The 20310-nt window shown below is 38.1% G+C and overlaps 1 protein-coding gene and 1 long non-coding RNA gene across 2 annotated transcripts; both read left to right on the top strand.

Moving 5' to 3' along the window:
* LOC122084375 (protein IWS1 homolog 1) lies at window positions 1-8014 on the top strand. Its single transcript, XM_042652576.1, has 11 exons — window positions 1-158; window positions 252-723; window positions 1311-1430; window positions 4919-5139; window positions 5230-5359; window positions 5455-5517; window positions 5603-5680; window positions 5793-5884; window positions 6000-6059; window positions 6177-6330; window positions 7486-8014. Exons 1-11 carry the CDS (start codon window positions 139-141, stop codon window positions 7582-7584), a joined length of 1509 nt encoding a protein of 502 aa, XP_042508510.1. The 5' UTR covers window positions 1-138; the 3' UTR covers window positions 7585-8014.
* A 6704-nt stretch (window positions 8015-14718) lies between these two features.
* LOC122083142 lies at window positions 14719-16157 on the top strand. Its single transcript, XR_006141572.1, has 2 exons — window positions 14719-15244; window positions 15714-16157. It is a non-coding gene; the product is annotated as an uncharacterized LOC122083142 (long non-coding RNA).
* Window positions 16158-20310: the final 4153 nt, after the last annotated feature.

The following is a 20310-nucleotide window of genomic DNA, read 5'->3' as shown; positions in this document are numbered from 1 at the left end:
AATCATGGGTAAGTTTGAGACAGCTTTCCTCGTTATATTCTCTCCTCGAGGCCTTTGTTCTTCTATACCTCTCATCTTCTCCACAGGTCTCTTCTGTTCCAAAATCTCTGAACACGGCTGAAGAAGACAATCACAAACATGGGTTACGAAAACGATCCGTGAGCGATCTGATCTTTTCAAATTTTATCACATTTTGTGAAAGTTATTGTTTCTGAGAAATTAGGGTTTATGGGTCTCGATTGTTGTTGCAGGTACCGCGATGAAGATGGAGAGCCTTTGATGGACTTCGATGAGACACAATCTGATCGGGAACCCTCGCTGGAACCAGAAGATCCTGATGATGACTGGCGACGGGAGCGATCACCAACCCCAGTTCATGAATCCGATGCTGGATCTAAGGGTAAGCCGAGGAAGAGGCTTATTAAGAAAAGCGCGAAGGAGAGTACGCCGGATTTTTATGATGAGGAGGAGGCTAGGGCTTTGGTGAGAGACGATTGGGATGATGAAGGTAATGATCTTTCGTCGTCTTCTCGTAAGCGGAAGGTTTCTAAGGATGGTGGAAGCAGAAAGAAGGACAAGAAATCGAAGTCGGAGAGGAAGCTTGCAGATAGCTCTAAGTCTGGGTTCAAGGGGGGGAGCTCTTCTGGAAGGTCGAGAGATCATCAGAGTGGTGACCCCGAGATGAAAGAGATGTGGGATACGATTGCTGGGGGTGATTCGGAGGTATTAGAACTTCCTTTACCTGTTCACATAATGGAAATTTTGCTTTTTTGAGTATTAATAGTTTGGATATTAATTTGGAAGAGCAGCTACTAGTTGCAATTCGCCCAAAATCAGTCCTTTTTGCATCAAATTGTTTACTTGTGTAATGGGTGAAGGGCCCGAAGCCCCTGCTACAAGATAGTGTGGGTTTCCTATAGTTTTTTGTTTTTCCCCCAATAATCAAATATCATGTTTCTGCAATTGGCGAGTAACATAAAGAAGCTAAGGAATGATTGATTTCCTGCTAAAGTATTCTTTGTTTTTTTAAACTTATCTTCTAGTTGCTATTACTCATTCTTTTCCTATACACCCCCCCACCCCCACACCCCCCCCCCCCCACCCCCCCCCCCCCCCAAAAAAAAAAGAAAAAAAAAAAAAAAAACACACACACACACGCGCACACAAAAGAGTGACGATGGTTATAAATCTTGGCTCATCAGTCTTTCAGCAAGCTGAGGCTTTCTTTGCAAAAAATTTAGAAACTGAGGGTTCTCTGAGCTTTATATAATAATAGAACTTCTGTGTCTTCTTTTTGTTTTTGGGAATAGGATGACCAAGAGGGTGTCAGGACACTGGATGATGATAACTTCATAGATGATACTGGTCTGGATCCTGCTGAGAGGTATGGCAGTGACAATGAAGCAGGTTCTGTTGGGGATGCTCCTCAGGTTAGCTATTCATCTTTTCTTAACATTGTAATACTGGATGCCTTTCTGATCTTGCTCCATTGAACTTATTTATTTTTCCTAAAACAATCCTTGTGCTACTCATGTTATCACTCATTTTATAGGAATTTGTGTAAACACATTAGCGCTGCTTCTATCGTTCTTGATCAAGGTTCGAAGCTCCGGTTTTGAAACCGAAATATTTTGCGAAACTGTTAAATTTGGACCGAAACCTAATAAGTTTCAGCTGCAGGTTTTGGATGTTGGTTTCAAGGTCCAAATGACCCGAAAATTCTAGGAAATCCAATTTTAGGCCCTCTAAGTGATGCAAGAGCTCTTGCATGGATCGGCCCGAACCCATTTGGGGATCCATACCAAGAAAATGACTCGGGTGTAATTTGGGTTATGGTTCATTGAATATTTAGAATTTATTTTATTTGGGGAAGATATTTTATTGGAAAGATATGGAATCTTTTATTTTGGGATAGTTATTAGACGTGTAGGGAAATTTTCAGTTTCAATTTTATTAGTCAAGTTTTAGGAAATCATTAGGATTCTTTGGTTTTATAATAAAGATCAATTGAGTTATTTGGGTTGAAGCCTGCTTGGCTGGTTGTGTGCTTTCCCTTCCCTCCTACCTTCCTGCAATCTCTCTGTCTCTCTCTCTCATCTTTCTTCTTCTCATCATTCCCAGCGAGACTCTTTCCCCCCTCCTACTTTCTCCTCCTCCCGTGTTACCTATGTTGCTGTTGGGTTGAGTACAAACTGCTAGAACTACTTGGAATACCTGCTCTGTAGGTGTCCTGCACCTTAATGACACTTCTATTAAGTGATCAAACTCTGCAACCAGATCTGGCTGCTACAGCTGCACCTGGTCTAATTTCAGAAGATTCTATTTGATCCTTCAGCTGATTAACTGTGACTAGTTGGTGGTTGCCCTCCATAGGTACTCGAGTCAGTTACCTATTTCCAGATTTGTTGGTTGATTGGAGCTCTTAATTTGGAAGCCTCCATGTTGAAACCTTAGCCCTTTCCGCTTCTGGTTCTACTTCAAGATTGAAGACGGTGTTGGTTTTCCTTCCTTTATTAGTTTTAATTAACCTGTGACCCTACTTTCCTCGTTACCCTTACTTCTCTCCTTATTTACCTTCCCCTCATTTTACTTTTAGTGCCAAGACTACCCCCTCTATATAACTCTCGTCTCCCAAGATTTATCCCTCCCTTTTTATCCCTACATAATACCCCCATTTTTACCCCTTATTCTTTTTCAAGTTTTATTTCTTCTTCCAAAATACCCCTTCCCCATCATGCGCTATTAATCTTGCTGGTTTTATTTTCTTTGTTAGTTTCACTTCCATTAATTACAAACTTGCCATCCACTTAATTGTTTGAGTTGTGTAGTATGTGGGTGGGTCCATAGCATACACAATAGCGTATTTTGGGGCCCGAGTTCTGCATCACTAAGCATTGTGGAACCTCAAAAAAAAAAAAAAAAAGAAACCCAAGATAGTGAACATTGTATGGTTATGTATATACAAGTAGGGGTTAAACTCTAGGCCTGCACCTGTAGCACCAACTTGTCCCAACACAAAAATCCGAAATCAGCATGACCATATGATAAACGTGTTGGGCTTGGAATCAGCCATTTATTATTTGGTCGTTCCTAGTGCCCGATGGTCGCCTGAATAAGGTATTACACTGTATATTGATAGACTGTATATGGGAGAGGGTTCTGTAAAGGCATTGTGACCCCTATACCGGTGCATGAACCAATGGGAACACTAGTAGAAGCGTCAATAGGGGTAGGATTTCTGCCTTTAATGAGGGGTGTAGTCATTTCGCCCCCACTGTATTTGGGTGTAGTAACCACATTGCCTTTTAGGCTTCTTTTTCCCATAATATATATAGGGCAAGAGAATGGTATTCATTGGTGCAAGTACACGCCAGCACGTGCGGTCTTTTTGCAACTTGCCTAGACACACTAGCAAGTAATGTTCTTTCTTCCATATATATAGGGAAAAGGTTGGGTATGCAGCCGATATCAAGTATGCTAGCACCTATTGTATCTATCTCTCTCTTCCCTTTTTCTGAAATGACTCTCATATCCTTCCTGAATGCTGAATGATACTCCATCATGTGATCCTATTGGTGCTATCCGCTAGCATACTTGATATCGGCGGCATATATATATATATATATATTAAAATATTAAATACTTATTACATATATAGAAATATATGGGATATAATATGTATTAATTGATTAATATAATAATATAGGGCAATAGAACACTACCTTGCGGGCGCAAGTACACGCCAGCACGTGGGCCATTGGGAGGGCATGCGGGAGCATCTTCATCAAGGGGCAACACAATCTTTTTGCACCCGCTATGTTTAGGCATAGACACACACTAGTGGGTAGTGTTCTTTCTTCCTAATATATGAGGATCTAATAATTACATACATCACGAAGAAGCAATATATCTAATGAATTAAGATTGAGAAGTCCATTATTCTCACACTCTTGCCCCACCACCTCACTCGATTCACGTTTTTTGATTTAAGTTACCTACAGTGCTGAGTTTCAAATTGCCACATTACTCCATTACAGCCTGTCTTTGCCTTATTTGATTTTTTCCCATCTCTCTCTATCTTCTTCTCCCTTTCTCCTCTCTCTTCTTCTCCATTCAACATTCCAAAAGTGGAAACCCCAAGAGGACAAGATTTCCACTGCGCCGCTACATCAGTTTATTGTTAGATCTGGAGCGGGGGGTGATGTTGCTTTAGAGTACAGCAGATCTATAAAGCAAGGCTGCCGAATCTAAAGGGAGGAGTTTTTTCTGGATCTAGAGTGAAGAGTAATCGTCGGAGCTCTGCTTGAAGAAGATCCTAGGAATCGAAGTTGGTTCTCTGGTTCAGATCGTCTCTGCACGAGTTATTGCCAGATTTTCTCTGTAGTTTGGGAATTGAATTTCTATGAGGACTGCAACTTTACCAGTAGGTTACAAATCTTTTCTGTTCAAGGATCACCACTTTACCAGTAGGTTACGATTATTTTCTGTTTGAGGATCACTAACTTTATGGTAGGTTACAATTATTTTCTGTTTGAGGATCATTAACTTTACCATCACCAACTATGTTTGAGGAATCTGGAAGGCCAGTCGCTGATAATGTGCGTCATGATCCTGATGCTGGCTTCTTTGTCCCAACTGCAGGCACTGGTTATGGCCTGTTATTGCCTGATGAGAAAGACCGATTATGGCCCGGAAACCGACCGACCGACCGACCGATCGACCGAATGACTGTGTTTGTGCCTGGCCTCTCAAGGCCCAATCCTATAAACGGTCGGGAACGGTGGAAGGTTTTAATTTGGGATTGCCCCGATTAAGTCCGATCGGAATTTTGATCATTTCAACTGAAATTTTGGACATTGTTCTTGACGCCCTTCCCAAAAATAAAAATAAATTAATATCTATTTTCTGATTCTGGCAGGCAGAAGAGGGTGAAGAGGATAATGAAATCCAACAACTATTTAAGGTGGGGAAGAAAAAGAAGAAAAGTGAGAAAACACCGGCAGAAATAGCTCTGCTTGTAGAACATCTCATGGCAGAGCTTGAAGTGACAGCTGAAGAAGATGCCGAGCTTAATAGGCAGTCTAAACCTGCCATTAATAAACTTAAGAAGCTGCCACTTCTAACTGAGGTCCTCTCAAAGTAAGATGGTTGCTTTGCTTACTGTGGTTACTTGAGTGAGTATATTACATTTCTGATTTCTTTTGCCTGTTATGGATGCTTTTATTGCAGGAAGCAACTTCAACAAGAGTTTTTAGATCATGGAGTGCTGACTCTTCTGAAGAATTGGCTCGAGCCTCTCCCTGATGGAAGCTTACCTAACATAAATATTCGAACTGCAATTTTGAAGATATTGACTGATGTATGTCAACTGTATAGTAATTTTTAGTTTACTAATTACTATTAGTATTTGGGCTAGCTTGGTCATTGAAATGAAATGCGGCTTCTGTTATGCAGTTTCCAATTGATCTAGAGCAGTATGATAGGAGGGAACAGCTCAAGAAAAGTGGTCTTGGAAAGGTTTGGCTCGTTTCACGAATTTAGAAGCCTATTTGCAATGGGAACATAATTGACTGATCTGGTTGTCCTTTTTCTTCCCTTGCAGGTCATTATGTTCTTGTCTAGATCTGATGAGGAGACCACATCGAACAGGAAACTTGCTAAGGATTTAGTTGACAAATGGGTAGGGCAACAATTCCAAAGTCCCTGCGTTTGTGGTCATGCTTTGGAGATCTCCACAATCTGTGATCTGTTAGTGATATCTGTTGATTATTTTAATCAAAAAATATTTGCAGAGTCGACCTATATTCAATAAGAGCACTCGGTATGAGGACATGCGAAATTATGATGATGAGAGAACTCCCTTCAGGAGGCCGTCATTGAAAAAGTATTCATGATAGCACTCTTTCGTGTTCCTTTTGCTTTGGGAATTCGACTATGTTTTGCTGCTACACGACTCATTATAATTTCTAATATCATTTTTAATTGTCATAATTTTATAGGCCGGTGACCAAAGCTTCAGGAATGGACTCAAGAGATGATGATCTTGATGAATTTTCACAGTAAGTCATCTGCCAGAGTTGTCTTTTTTGGCAATACTCATTATCTTATTTTTTACAGTGGCTTTGAGTTGATGTATGTGAATATGTTGTACTGATTAGTATTTGTCTGCACTTAAGGGGTCCAAAGTCTGGTCAATCATCTTCCAGGCAACTTACTACTAGGCCGGAAGCCCTGCCAATGGATTTTTTGGTCCGTCCGCAATCTAAGATAGATCCTGATGAAATAAGAGCACGAGCTAAACAAGTTATACAAGATCAACGCCGGTTGAAGGTTAGTTTCTTAATTAGCTGGGAACAATTAAAACCATGCCTTTTTGAGCTATAATAATAATTTTATTACTAAAATTTAATTTTGACCAACCCATTGTTACTTAATTCTATTGCTTGGAATGAATTAGTGCAATGTTACACTAGATTGTTTTTGTTAATGGGGTGCTTCCTGAAATATTCACAGCAATTGGTGGATGTTCCAATTTCTTGGAATGGGTCCCAGTTGTTTTGTGGTGGTGATGACAAAAAATATTAAAGATGCAAAGAATGAAATGAATGAAGTCCCTCAACAAACACACAACGCTACATGAAAAATCCAATCAAAAGGATGAACCATGTTTCTATCATTCATGCTGTTAAAGACACAGAAAATAAGTAAATTTGATTCATTATCTATCCATGAACCAATTAAAATGGCAACCTCCCTCCCACCCTTCCCAACCGGTGCGCGCGGGGGATGAAATTCTCTGTAAATGAACCATTAAACCAAAAGAACTGCAGGAGTTTGTGATTGTGTATAATTCAGGCAACAGCACTTAATGCCGAGTTGGTGGCCAGCGACACTTGTAGGGTGGAAGCAAAACCCTAGGAGGATAGAACACTTAATGATGTGTTAAGAAACTGCAATGGTAAATATCAGCATTCAACTAGTACAAACAATGGCAATCATTATCTGTCAGTTAAGAGTTTTTATGTAGGTAAGAGTCCCATTTGGGTCTAGATCTTAAGATTAGATATACAGATGCTTCCATTGAAGCTACAGATTATATATCAACAATCTAAAACCCTGTAGATGTGTCTTCTTCGTAGAAATGTCTTGTAAGTTTTCCAGCGTAGGATTTGTAGAGAATAAATTCAGGTGATCATACTTTCTACCATTCTAGTATGCTGAGCAACCATCTGAAAGAACTGAAATGTCATCATGCCTTGATTGATACTGGGTATCATTATTTCTGAAGTCTGAACTGTAAAAAATAATTCAGAATCTTGCTGACAATTATACCACACATGTCATCAAGTAAGCACACTTTTGTTTTAAGATGAGCAAACACTTGATAAGATGTTTTATTCCCCTGATTTTTTTTGTTTTGTCACTTCTAAATATATTGTCTCTTGATGAGTTTGAAAGCAAAGTTAATTGTGCTGTGACTTGCAGATGAATAAAAAGTTGCAACAGTTGAAAGCACCAAAAAAGAAGCAGCTTCAAGCAACGAAGCTTAGTGTGGAGGGTCGTGGCATGGTCAGGTTCCTTTAGCTCCTCATGATGTGATGCTGGGAACTGGGAAGCCCCGAGCATCATGATATTCACTGGTATCACCACCCAACAAAACATTCCTTCTAAGAATAATGGAATGGTAGCTGAATGTGTTCAAGCAGTAGGGGTCTCATGTTCCTTTGGGTTCAGATTTGGAATCCTCTTGGGGGGAGTCATCAAGCAGAGATCGTAGATCCAACCTGTCTCCCTCCCTCCCTCCTTCCCTTCTTCTCCCCCTCCATTTTCTTGTTCCAATAATATCATTGTACATCATCTACTCATATCCATCTGGTTTCCAATTTTACCTTCAAATTTGTGGTATTCCCTGTCAAGGGTGACAAGATAACTCCCTTTTATGTTAGCAGTTTAGCCTTGGATTCAAAACTAGCTAGTTTAGACAAGATCAAACCATCTGGGAGCTTTGGTCGCATTTTACTCTGCTTAGTTTGCTTTATCTATTGAATTGTTTTATGGATGAGGAAAACAAGATTTGCCTCTCAACACAGGCAGCATGTCTGTGATGTGGCAGATCTGGTGGGCCTAAGTTCTGATGACATGTACATGTTGGCACCATGTTGGATGGACTCTGCTCATTTGTCAAGCTCCTGTGCATATAGACTCATTTGTCAAGTGCGTGCATGTGTATATGTACTCGTTTGGAAAACTGGATTGGAATTTGGTAAAAATATCCTCTGCCTCCCCTCATTAGAGAATGATTGCTCTGGAATTTGACAAGGTCGCCCAATTCAAAATGGGATTCTGATCCTCTCCAGTCCCGCTGGGTGCCCAACACATCTGCAGGCATGTACTAAACCGCTACACTGGTGTTCATGTCAAGGGTTCTCTGCCGTCAGATCTGTGCTGTAGAGGATCTTGTACCATTGATTGGAGCAATCATTCTCTGTTGCACTGCACAGGTGTGATGAGAACCTGGGTGGCTGGGAGCACCCTACCCCGAGGTGCTTTCAGCCGTCCAGATCCTCACAGCACCAATGCAGTGCGGCAGAGGATTTTTATATCATTGATTGACCAGTTCCGGTTAATTCTGTTTTTATTAACCTTTTCCGGAATTTGCCTTAAATGCTACGAATCTTTCTTATTGGCCATTTTATCTTGTTCCAGTTTTTTAACTAAAGAAAGTCGATCAAACTTACTTTGTGTAGCTAACAACTATTTTTTTCGTGGAGCTGGATCCCCTTATTTTTAGATGTTTATAAGTCAATTTCTTCGATCCTTTTTAGGTTTCAGCCTTTGAACGCTCTATTTTTTTATTAAAGCTATTACCTTATCTTGTTATGCAAAGAAACACTAAGATTTTTGAAAAGGGAACCTTGGGGAATGTAATTTTTTTTATCAGGCTTGGGAAAGTAATTAAACACTTGTAATATATATTCATATTTCTTTTTCTATCAAAAAAAAAAAAAATTTCTTCATATAAGTAGAGATTAATAAGACTTTTGAATCAGTAACCCTCAAAATCAAAGATCTTTGGAAATTTATGATTCCTCTTCTTGATTCCATTTTCTAGGGTTTTGGTCAATTCTTAGCTTTTCAACTGATTTTGAATCTTGGATCCATCCAACCCGAATTGGAATTGATGGAGGCTGCTCTCAGAGCCAATTCCAAATTTTAAACCTTCCATGGACTGACACACCTGAAATAATGAGACCAAAAAAAAAAAATCATTGTTAACAAATGAGCTCTTAATTCTTGCAAAAGGCTCCACCTTGGTAGGGTTTCTTGCAAGGATTAGATATCTGTCATGGGAAGCTCGAATGGCCTAATTTTGTGGACAAGAGCTCCCACTGTTTTATGCTTTACATGTTCTGTCATGCGGAAGCTCGAATGGCCTACTTCGGTGGACAAGAGTTCCCAATGTCTTCTGTTTACATGTTAAATTTCATACTAAAATAAATTTCATCAAGTGGTAAAGCTTTATAAAGAATCAAGACTGAGAGAGTACAATAATGGTTGGATATGGTAGACATACATTGGGTGTATCTGATTGAATTTGAGTATGAAATTTGATACGTGATTAATCTAGATTATGTCATCTATGTCTAATTGGAAGAATCAACAATATTAACTCAACTCAGTCTTATCTCCAAAACGTAGGCAATTACATGGATCATTTCGTTGCAATCAGCTCTATTCAAAGCCATATTCGTAACAATGCCTAAGCTATTTATCAAACTAAATCAAACCACTCATTTGTACTAGGGCATCTAAAGGTATCCATTGTGAACAAAATTTAGCTATTGCCTAGGTTGCAGCTAAAGAAATAGAATCTTAAAGAGCATTTTGAAAAATACTAAAACCTAGGAGAGTATTTGTGAACCTGAGAAGTAAATAATTCCATTTTTACGTAGCTGCCAACAATGGCTGCAGCTACTTGGCTGCAAATCGGGTAGCAGTCAATTTTTTCTCTCAATTGTACATGTCCAAGCCACCTTAAAGGATATTCTCGTGGCTTATTATGTATTGGGGCTACTCAATTATAAGGATTTTCTCCTAACTCTTAATGATTTCCAATGGGAACAAGGACCCTCCTTTGAATTAGTGGACTATGCTTGACCAGATTGACATTTTCACAGTATTTCCAGTCTAATTAATAAAAAAGGGCCAAATTTAGGTGAGTTTTAGACTATTTTTTTAATTATCTTTACTGGGCATCGGGTGATTTTAAGAGACGTATTGTATTGTATCAGGGGTATGCAAGATATGCATGAAATTGATCAAGATACGCATGGAAATGCACAACATATATCTGAAATAAAGTTTGAAGCAAGAAAACATAGAAATGCTTAAGATACATCCAAAATAAAGCTTGAAGCATAAATCGCTATAAAAGAGAACAAATTACAAGAAGACAAGCACAAAAAAATCATTTCGGTTTTGGGGAAGATTTAGGGTTTAGATTGACAAATCATTGAAAAAAGAAGAAGACAAATCAAGATTTGAGAAGAAAAAAGAAAAAAAATTCGAAGTTTTGAGAGATGCATGTTCTTGTGCAGATCTTGTTTCAATTCTTGATTGTAGGTTATTTAATCCCAAAATGCATATGAAATCAATATTACAAGAATTTCTTTTGAGGGTAGAAGCAAGGAATCAAGTTGATTTTGTCCGAAAACGATTAGAATTGCCTTATGCAAACTCCTGGTAAGTGTTCTACAGTTTATAAAAAAACATATCAAGTGTATCAATTGGTATCTACCGTATTGGGTCGCGTATTGATCATGCCAACCATATTTGGTCACGTGCCAATGGGTATCTACTATATTGGTCATATCGACTCGGTACGGTCGATGCATGGGCAATACAATTTTTTATTTTTTTTTAAGATACCATATCGCATTGAGGCCTTTAAATACCGATAAATATGGCCATATGATCTGACACGATACTTTAGACCTTGGTTGAGTACTTTTCTATTGTCTAGGTATATATCAATCACCTTTTGATGGAGCAACGCTTCATTGGAGTCGTTTGGAAGCACAAGCAGAGACAAACTGGGTCTAAATCTAGTTTGGGTTATGTACCATATTTAAGGGTTTATTTATTTGGGATTATATTTGTAATTGGATATTTATCTTATACTTAGCAATCGTTATTAGCAATTAAGAGTTGAGTTAAAGATAGATACGATTTGGAGTTTTACTTCCTTTATATATGTACACATTCCAATAATTAGATTGAATAATTTGAGTTCTGTGTCATATTTCCCTCTCTCTCTCTCTCTCTCTCTCTCTCTCTCTCTCTCTCTCTCTATATATATATATATATATACATATACATGTATGAAAAGGAAGAAAGCTCCAAATCGTATCTATCTTGAACTCAAACTCCTAATTGTTTATAACGATTGTTAAGCATGAGATAAATATCTTATAGGACCAAAATCAGATTTGGACCTGGTTCATCTCTGTTTGTTCTTCCAAACAAGTTCGTACCCATCCAATGAAAGCGCTACTACATCACCCTTACTGGACTCTTCTATCTTGCACTCAAACTCCTATCTTGTTTATTAACGATTGTTAAGCATGAGATAAATATCAAGTTATAAATATCTTATTGGACCAAAACCAGATTTGGACCTGGTTCATCTCTGTTTGTTCTTCCAAACAAGTTCGTACCCGTCCAATGAAAGCGCTATTGCATCATCCGTACTAGACTCTTCTATAAAGTAGAAGCTATGAAGGAAGCTTAAGGACTCTTGGGACCTAATATGATGGAACCGTGTTAGAACCAGCACCATACTAGATGATTAGTGGGCCCAAAGCATTGCCGATGGATAAAATTTTGGTGCTTAACCATCACTGTTATATAGATTTTTTTTCTAATAAAGAAAGCATCTAGATACATCTCTTTGGATCTTAGTTTCCAAGAGGTCACTTTGTTGATGCTAAATTAAGAAGCGCAGGGTGGATGTTACTCCTTGTCAAAGTGGGGCATTGGCAGAATTGGATACTTTGCAACACCAATCAGAAACTTGCTGATTAACTAGTAAGTTCGTTGAGTCAAGTCAATTCATGTGCTTTCCTGGGCCAGGTTTTAACTCAACAACAACATCCAAAAACTTATCCTAACTTAATGGGGTCGGCTACATGGAGATTCCAAGTAAGGACAAGTACAAGGATCTATGCAAAAAGATTGATGGATTATTGCTAATCATAATAAATGCCGAGTTGTCAACTTGATGCACCACTACAAATAAGTCGGAGACTTATAACGACAGGCTATAATAAGATACCTGCTATCTACCTGACGTACCATATAGATCGGTCAAGCTGTCAGGTTTTAACTCAGTGTTATAAATTTCTTCTGCACTCAGATTATTTAGCTTGTCTGGGAAAAAGCAAGGCTTCTCTTTACTAACCTATAAACCAAATCACCATTCATCAAGTTTAGCTTAGGTCTTTTAATAACACATGTCAGAATTCTGTTGTACTTGGGGGCACTGTTAGCAAAAACGCGTTTAAAATGAAAATGTGTTTTCGTTTTTTATTGTTTAAAACATGTTTTACGTATGCTTCCCAAAGATAGCTAAAAAAATAGCAAACATTAAGATTCCCATTCTAAACACATTTAAAACACATTCTCTTTTTTATGGCGTATTTTAAGAATTGATTTTTGAACATAATGTCTACTTAATTGACCAAATATCTCTCTCCCGAAGTCTGATTGACCTGATTCTTTCACCAACTTGAAGCTAATGCAATGGACTATATTTTTCATGATATTACCTTCAACTCAAATTCAATTCACGGACCTAGAAATTGAGTTATAAACTGACGTATTTACTGAAAATATTTCTAAAGCGATAACTCTTAACTCTACTGAACATATATCATTTTGAGAGTGTGTTGACTATGTTGACAACAATGAACAACACTATAACCTAGTCACATTGCTCAATAAGACTTTGGGCATGTGTGGTATATGAATTTAGAATTGGTGTTAGATGATATTTAATGGTATGTCTTAAAACTTATAATGAGACATGGGATGTATAGGCATTAATGTTAAATATTGTAGTTGTTTTGAACACTAGATGCAGATATTCATATAATAGTTCTTTAATTTATATGAGTATACTATAGTTTTTTTAGTCTCGTTTGTTTAAAATCTACACGTTTAAAACCCATACCATCCGTTTTTCGATTTTACAGTTCTTTTTTTTTTTTTACTGTTTATTTGACCGTGTCATTCGAAAATTTTCCTGTTTAAAACTCGTACCATCTATTTCTGTTTTTTTGCCATTCCCGTTTTTGCTAACTATGCTTGGGGTGGTCATTTACAGCTGTGCATGTTTTTGAGAACTTATTTGTTGATTGACCTACTCATTATTTGTCCCTTTGAAATATCAAGGTGATCAATATTGACATTATAATATCTTTTGAACATAATGAATCTACAGTTATCCAAAATCTCACATTTAAGACGTCATGAGTTCAACTATCGTTGGGGCCTACTTGTCACTCAAAATAAGGGGTGATTAGAAAGAAACACCGGGGTTTTCTGTATGTGATGATGTAGGAAAGTGTGAAGGTACCAGCGTCCTGATGATATGCATTGATTTAATCATTTCTAACTAAAGGAAATCTGCATGGCCTTGCAGTTCTTGCTCCATTGTGTTCTCTTTTTTTATTTTCTTTCATTGCTTGAGGCATCTGCTGCGTTTGGATTGGTAGCTTTAGAATCACTCTTTTTTTAAATTATATTTCCTGTAAAATAAAAAAGAAAAAAAGAAAGATGAAGTGTATAATTCTTTGTCGTTGCTCATACTTATTGTTCCTTCTTAATTCTTACATAAATCATGTGTTTTCATAAAATATCTGTAATCAATTTCTTTCTGGATGTTTTATCAATTAGTGATTTTGGTCAGAACATGGATGGGTTGATTCAGTTTAAGGGTTAACCAGTGCCTGTTTTCAATGTTTTAAAGAAATCATCAATTTGAAAATCCAAGTGTCCAGGGTTATATTCTTTACCCCAACTTGGGGCCATAGAGACCTAGAGGGTTGAAGGAACTGAAGGACCATAGAACCTATAGGGCCGAAACATGAAACTTTTTCTTTTCAGAGAAATTGCATAGTAGGTTAATGATAAAGGACTGGTTTTAGTTACTATAACTCTATATGCTTTTGTGCATTGCTTTGGTGTGGATAGTGTAGAAACACAACCCTAAAACGATGCAGAAGATAATGGAAAAACAAAACAAATAATGCACACGGATTTTACGAGGTTCGGCAAGGTTGCCTACGTCCCCGGTGAGATGAGATCCTGCTTCACTATCAATGGAGAATAGGGTTATAGCACTCGTCCTCACACCTCTCAGTATTACTTGCATTACAGAGAAAGACATCATACACCAACAGGTAGACGCCATGTTGCAGTTCAGAAAAACTTCAATTGTCCTGCAGATTGGCTTTTTTGTGTGTTTGTATCTATTCTAGAGATGGGTCACAGGAGCTTGTGCAAATTTTCTTTTGGTTTACACATTGAAACTGTTTTTCTAGTTATATAATTATTTTGGAGGAATGAACATTGAAATCCCTTTCCTGGGTGTGTGTTTAATCATTTTGGAGAATGAAGAATGAAACAGGTTGGCCAATAAAGTTCTACTGTGGAGTGTGGACTACAAGGGTTGATTGTGTAAAAAGAAGATTATCTAAGTCTTAAAAATACGAACATTGGTCCATTTAGGCTGGGCGTTTGGTCACTCTCCTGGAGAACAGCTCTTCTGTTCTTCCGGTCTGTGGGAACACAAGAACAAGGAAAAGGCGTTTGGAAACTGGGATTCGTTATTGTGCTCTCGCAAAATGAATCGGGCAAAATTGTCTTGGGAACACCTTTTGCAGAACAACATCAAATACATGTTCTGCAAAGTGGAAGACCATCTTCAAAAGAACAAAGGTTGAATTTAATTCATTTATTCCCCAATAAATTTCCCCTCCCCTCACTCGCCTGCAACATCCCCTTGCCTTCGTTCATCCTTCGCCTGCAACCTCCTCTCACACAGCCATTCTCCTGCCTTGCGAACGGAATCAGCCACTCTTCCCACCTCACAAAATAGCTCACCTTCAACGCTCAACCCTTCCTTGCTGCAACTTGGGTCATCCACGATTGTCTTCTTCACTGCGAGCAACCCTCCTAGCAGGTACGAACTGCTTCCTTGTGCGTTGGTTCTCTCTCTCTCTCTCTCTCTCTCTCTCTCTCTCTCTCTCTATTTTATTCTTGGTGCTGAAATTTTGTACCATAAATGCCCAATTTTCCAACTTGCTCCTCTCCCAATGGCCTCTCGCTTCCCCTCTTCCTCTCCCTCTTTAGAATCTAATGTCATCCATAGAAACAGAGACACATATGTTAGGGTTAAGGATCTGAAATGGGTTGCTCCAAAGTGGGATGTAGATTGGGTTTGACTTAGGATTTAAGAAATGAAATTGTAACTCAACAGAGGTACAAACTGAAATTATATCAGTGTATACAAGCTTATCCATTGCTGACTTGGGGTTTAGGAATTGAAATTATAATCCGACGGTGTAGGATTCAATTGATTTTTTTCTTTTTTTTTTTCAAACTGATCTGTCTTGTGAGTAGTTGTGACTTCACTTCTCAACTATTTGCAGGTTTTACTCGGGAGTTCTTGGTGGTTCACCTTAAGTTGCTCCTAGCATACGAAGGATTGTGCTTGCAGTCTACCTATTTGAAAGTATTGTTCCATAAACTTGAATCTCTATCAGCTCCTGGGCTGTTGTGTCCTTGTATAAAGCTGAATTTGTGCTGCACCATACTGTGATACCCTTGTGCTAATTGGTTGCTGGATTGATGGTGGCATTGTGGCTAACACTTAAAACTTCTTTTTCCCTCGGCCACATTTAGCAATGGTTTATGGATTGGTGTTGCATTGGTGTTTTTCATTGTGGTTTTGATTCCCTGTTTTTAAAATCCTGAGAACAATAACTTTTGTTATTCACCTCATGAATTTTTATATGGGGCTTCATTTGCTGAGGCCAATCCTTCACACAACCTCAACTTCCGAGGCTTATTGATATTATAACTTGCACATTCCTTACTCTCTTTTTATTTTTTATTTTTTACTTTTTCTTTTTAAATGGATGTCAATTTTTTTATTCTTACCTCAGCCCTCTCCTAGATTGCGAGTTCTTATTATGTTTTGTTCAGGCATTTTAAAATTCTTTTAGCTCAATTAAGTTCCTCTATTATCTTATATTTGTAAATCAAAACTGGAATGCAATCTGTCTCTCTTTATCTCTCTCTTGTGGGATAGTCTTCAGGGTTGTTGATAACTCAAATGATGTTGATCACCTATGATTGAAAATCTGTAGGACTTAAAAATTTCCATTCCTTTTTAGAGGCTTACAATGTGAATCTTAATTGAAATTTAGAAACGCTGTTGGGGTATTCTCTTTGAAGCAAGGTTTGTGACAACATCTAATGGTTACTTATAAATTTACTTATAAATTCCAAGCTTTACTTGATGGGTCTTTAGCTCAAATTGGTAGAGCACTTGAAACATAAGCATGTTTCAAGGGAATAGTGGTTCGAAGCCACCAATGCCTTTTTTATGTAATAAAGTAATTTTAAATCTACCTCTATTTTTTTTCAACGATAAGATTTGACTTTGGATTCACGCACACTAAAACACACAAATTATTCAATTGAAACCACAAAAACCATCTTTGAAATCCTCCCCCAAAATCATAGTTAATGTTTACAAGCTTTGGTTTAAGTTTTACCAAAACATTTTGCTTGTTCCTTATATTGTCATAATTATTGGTTATAGAGTCAAACATGATGATGACATTTACATAATTTTATTTTTTTTGGTGAATAAATAATTCATTACCAAGCGATGAATGAAAAAGATTACAACGCCTAGAAAGGGGAGGAGGAAGACATCAGAACTATCTCAGAGGAAATTACTATTCCTAATGGTGGAGCTGTGGAGCTCCCTGGAATTTACAACATGACAGTTTCTAGGGGAGGGATTACAAGTGAAAGTATTTCGAGAGATTTTTTGCTTTGACATCAAAGAAGATGGAGCCCCAAATCTTATTAAGCAAGCGAGAGTTGGAGGTCCATTTCTTATGATTTCTTTCCATCTAGATCTGGTTTATTGTAGCGCAAAAGGCCAGTCTTCCTATAATATCACATATAGTCTTTCCCTAAAAAGCCATATCCATCCAAATCCACTCCCTTTGAAAGGGAAGGATTCTCCTGTTGTCGGGCCAACATTTGTGAAGGATCCCTATCCAAATGGATGAAGAGATGGTGCAAGCAAAGAAGAGGTGCTCTCTAGTCTCCATCGCATTGCCACATAGGATCAACATGAATGCCTCTCTGCATAAGGAAATGATTTGTGGGCAAGGAATTGGTAAACACTCTCCAAGCTGTGAAACTCTGGCGGGGGATGTAATGCTTGAACCATATGAGACGATGCCATGGAGAAGTCGGGCCCTGAGTCCTAACAAATTCCCAAGCCGCCTTGGAAGAGAAAAGCTTAGAAGAGGAGGGCATCCATAGAGTAGTTTCATGGCCTTGTTGTTGGGATATTGGGATGGCCGACAAAGAGTTCCATATATCCACAAGATGAGTCAAAGTATGGGTCTGGTAAGACCAGTTGCCTGAAGAGAGAATATCCGCCACAAGGGAAAAATTGGAGAGGCCTGAATTATAAATTCTTCTAGCGCTTATGGTGTAGTAAAGGATTCCCTTGGGGTGCCAAGAGTCAAACCAAAGGTAAGTCTTGGCTCCATTGCCAATCTGGGAGGAGCAAGCTGAAGATATAGAGGGCCGGATATCAATGATTTTATGCCACACCCATGAGGCATCTGCAGGGATTTTTACAGTCTAGAAAGAATCCAATCTAAGGGATTCGAGTAAACCCATTCGACCCATATACTCTTCTTCTTAGAGATGATCTTCCAAGCCAACTTGATGATAACAGCTAGATTAATATCCTCGATCCTTCTTAAACCAAATCCCCTTCAGCTTTAAGAAGACAAACTGCAACCCAACTGATAGAATGAAGAAATCTAGAACAATCACTTCATTTCCAAAGGAAAGAGGCAAAAATGGACTCCAACTTGAAAATGATGGATTCCAACAAACATAAATACCCGACCAGTAAATGTAAGAAGCTTGAATAACGGATCTAATGAGCTCAAGACGACCCACAAAGGATAGAAGCTTTACATAATTATTTGGTTATAACGATAATGGCATTTCTATAATTATCAGTAACAATGTTTAAAACTAGTTCCAAAACAGGTTTTACCAAACACCATTGCTATTCTTTTTCTATTTTGGAACCAATTTTGAAATAAGTTTACCAAACACTCATCTAGAGACAAAACACACTTTCACAACAAAAACAAAAAAAGATGTTTCTGCCAAAAAACAATGTTCCCAAAGCAAAAGAATTACCAAATGCAACCTTAAAGAACTATGCGAACCCAGCCATTCACAGATTGAGCCTAACCCGATTATAATCTGACATACTTGAGTCTGTTAAGAACCACCACCCGATTCATTATCGAGCATAATTTCTATCCAAAGAGAGATTATTTAACGGTTGGTTTCGAGTTGTGCCAAAATGCATGAGTGATACCTTAAAATGGTTCTCGCAAAACATGGCTTTCTACCATATCTGAGATTTCAGAATTTCGGTTTTTTTTTTCTTTTTTTTCTTTTTTTTTTTGTTTTTACAGAAACGAAATTACATGCGAATTAAGGTGTATGCAACATTTCGGTCAAAATTTCGGTATTTCGACAGAAATTTCGGTACCATTTCAGTAACTTGCCGAAATGGCACAACCAACATGTCATAAATACTCCATCTCATCAAAACTGTCTCGGTTATCTCGATGATTTCGGTTCAAGGAGCCTATTTTGAAGGAAAAACACTCCTTCCATCCTCTAATTAGCCACATCATCACACTCTTTGACTTCCATTGGACTCCTACAAGAAGATCTATACATTCAAAGCTTAAGGAAGGTAAAGTTCTTTCTCTAAAACCATTTTTCTTTTTTGAAATAGTACATAAATACTTGTTGGATGCTTGTATATTTTTTATATGTTAGACATTAGAGGCCGATTTATGACCTCACGGAATCAAAATTTTTTTTTGGTACATAAATATTTTTTTTCTGGTTTAAAAATTCATTTTTCATTAACATAAATTGTTACTTTTTATGGTAAATATTGCTTTGATGGTTGTCAACTATATATATGTTAGTCACCAATAGCTGTTCTACGACTCCATCAAAGTGAAAATTTTTTCCATCCAGTAGTTATTTATTTTAATTTTAAAAAATAGATTAATAATTAAAAAATAATTTTAAAAATAGGAAAAAATTTCTGTTTTGATTTTAAAAATAAAAGAAAAATAGGAGATTAATATTAAAGTGTTTTGGAGCGTAGCATATGACGATGATGATGGTGATGAAGGTGATGGGGGAGGTGGTGGTGATAGATTTGAAGGAGTTCGAGAGCAGTATGTGCAGGATGATCCACAACCAGAGCTAGTGCGATTCACTAGGGAGAGTCAATTTGAGTATGCCACACAAGATTCTAATCATGGTGCACGTCCATCAGGTGGAGGGAGGAGTTCAGGTTACAGTAGAGGGCCTCGTCGCCGATTCGGTGAAGGGCAACGAGATTGTATGGACATTGATAGTCTATCTACTTCTATTGGCAGAATGAGTTTGAGTGGAGGGGATAATCATCTGGACAGTGAGAGTAGAGGGAATGGGCAATGACATGTCCCATCCTTTACTGGAGGGAGCACCTAGTCACTGTCTCATGGACCTTAAGGTCAATTCACTGGGATAGGGCATACATCTGGTTCATCCATTCATAGTAGTAGTACTGACTATGGCTCCTAGACCTAGTTACATGGTAGTGGTTTTGTGGACACTTTATGCTCATACCCAGCCAACCCCTACACGTTGCCGGATCCATGACAGTAACTCAGTGGCGGGTTCTTCTTCTTCATACTATGGTGGTGATACGTACCCTTAGATATGTTACCTTCAGTATGTAGATGACTTAGTCTTTTTGGCAACATTGGAGGACTACGTTCGATTATTCTCTCAGATGAAGTGGCATGCATTTGTGACGCAATCAAAGGAAAATGCATGTCGATTCTTTGGTACTGAGCGTGGAATCCAGCCAGGCCATCATAGTCATTTCCAGTAGAT

The sequence above is a fragment of the Macadamia integrifolia genome, chromosome 7, assembly GCF_013358625.1.
Source record: "Macadamia integrifolia cultivar HAES 741 chromosome 7, SCU_Mint_v3, whole genome shotgun sequence".
Taxonomy (NCBI): Eukaryota; Viridiplantae; Streptophyta; class Magnoliopsida; order Proteales; family Proteaceae; genus Macadamia; species Macadamia integrifolia.
This window is presented reverse-complemented; position numbering and strand designations above follow the sequence as displayed.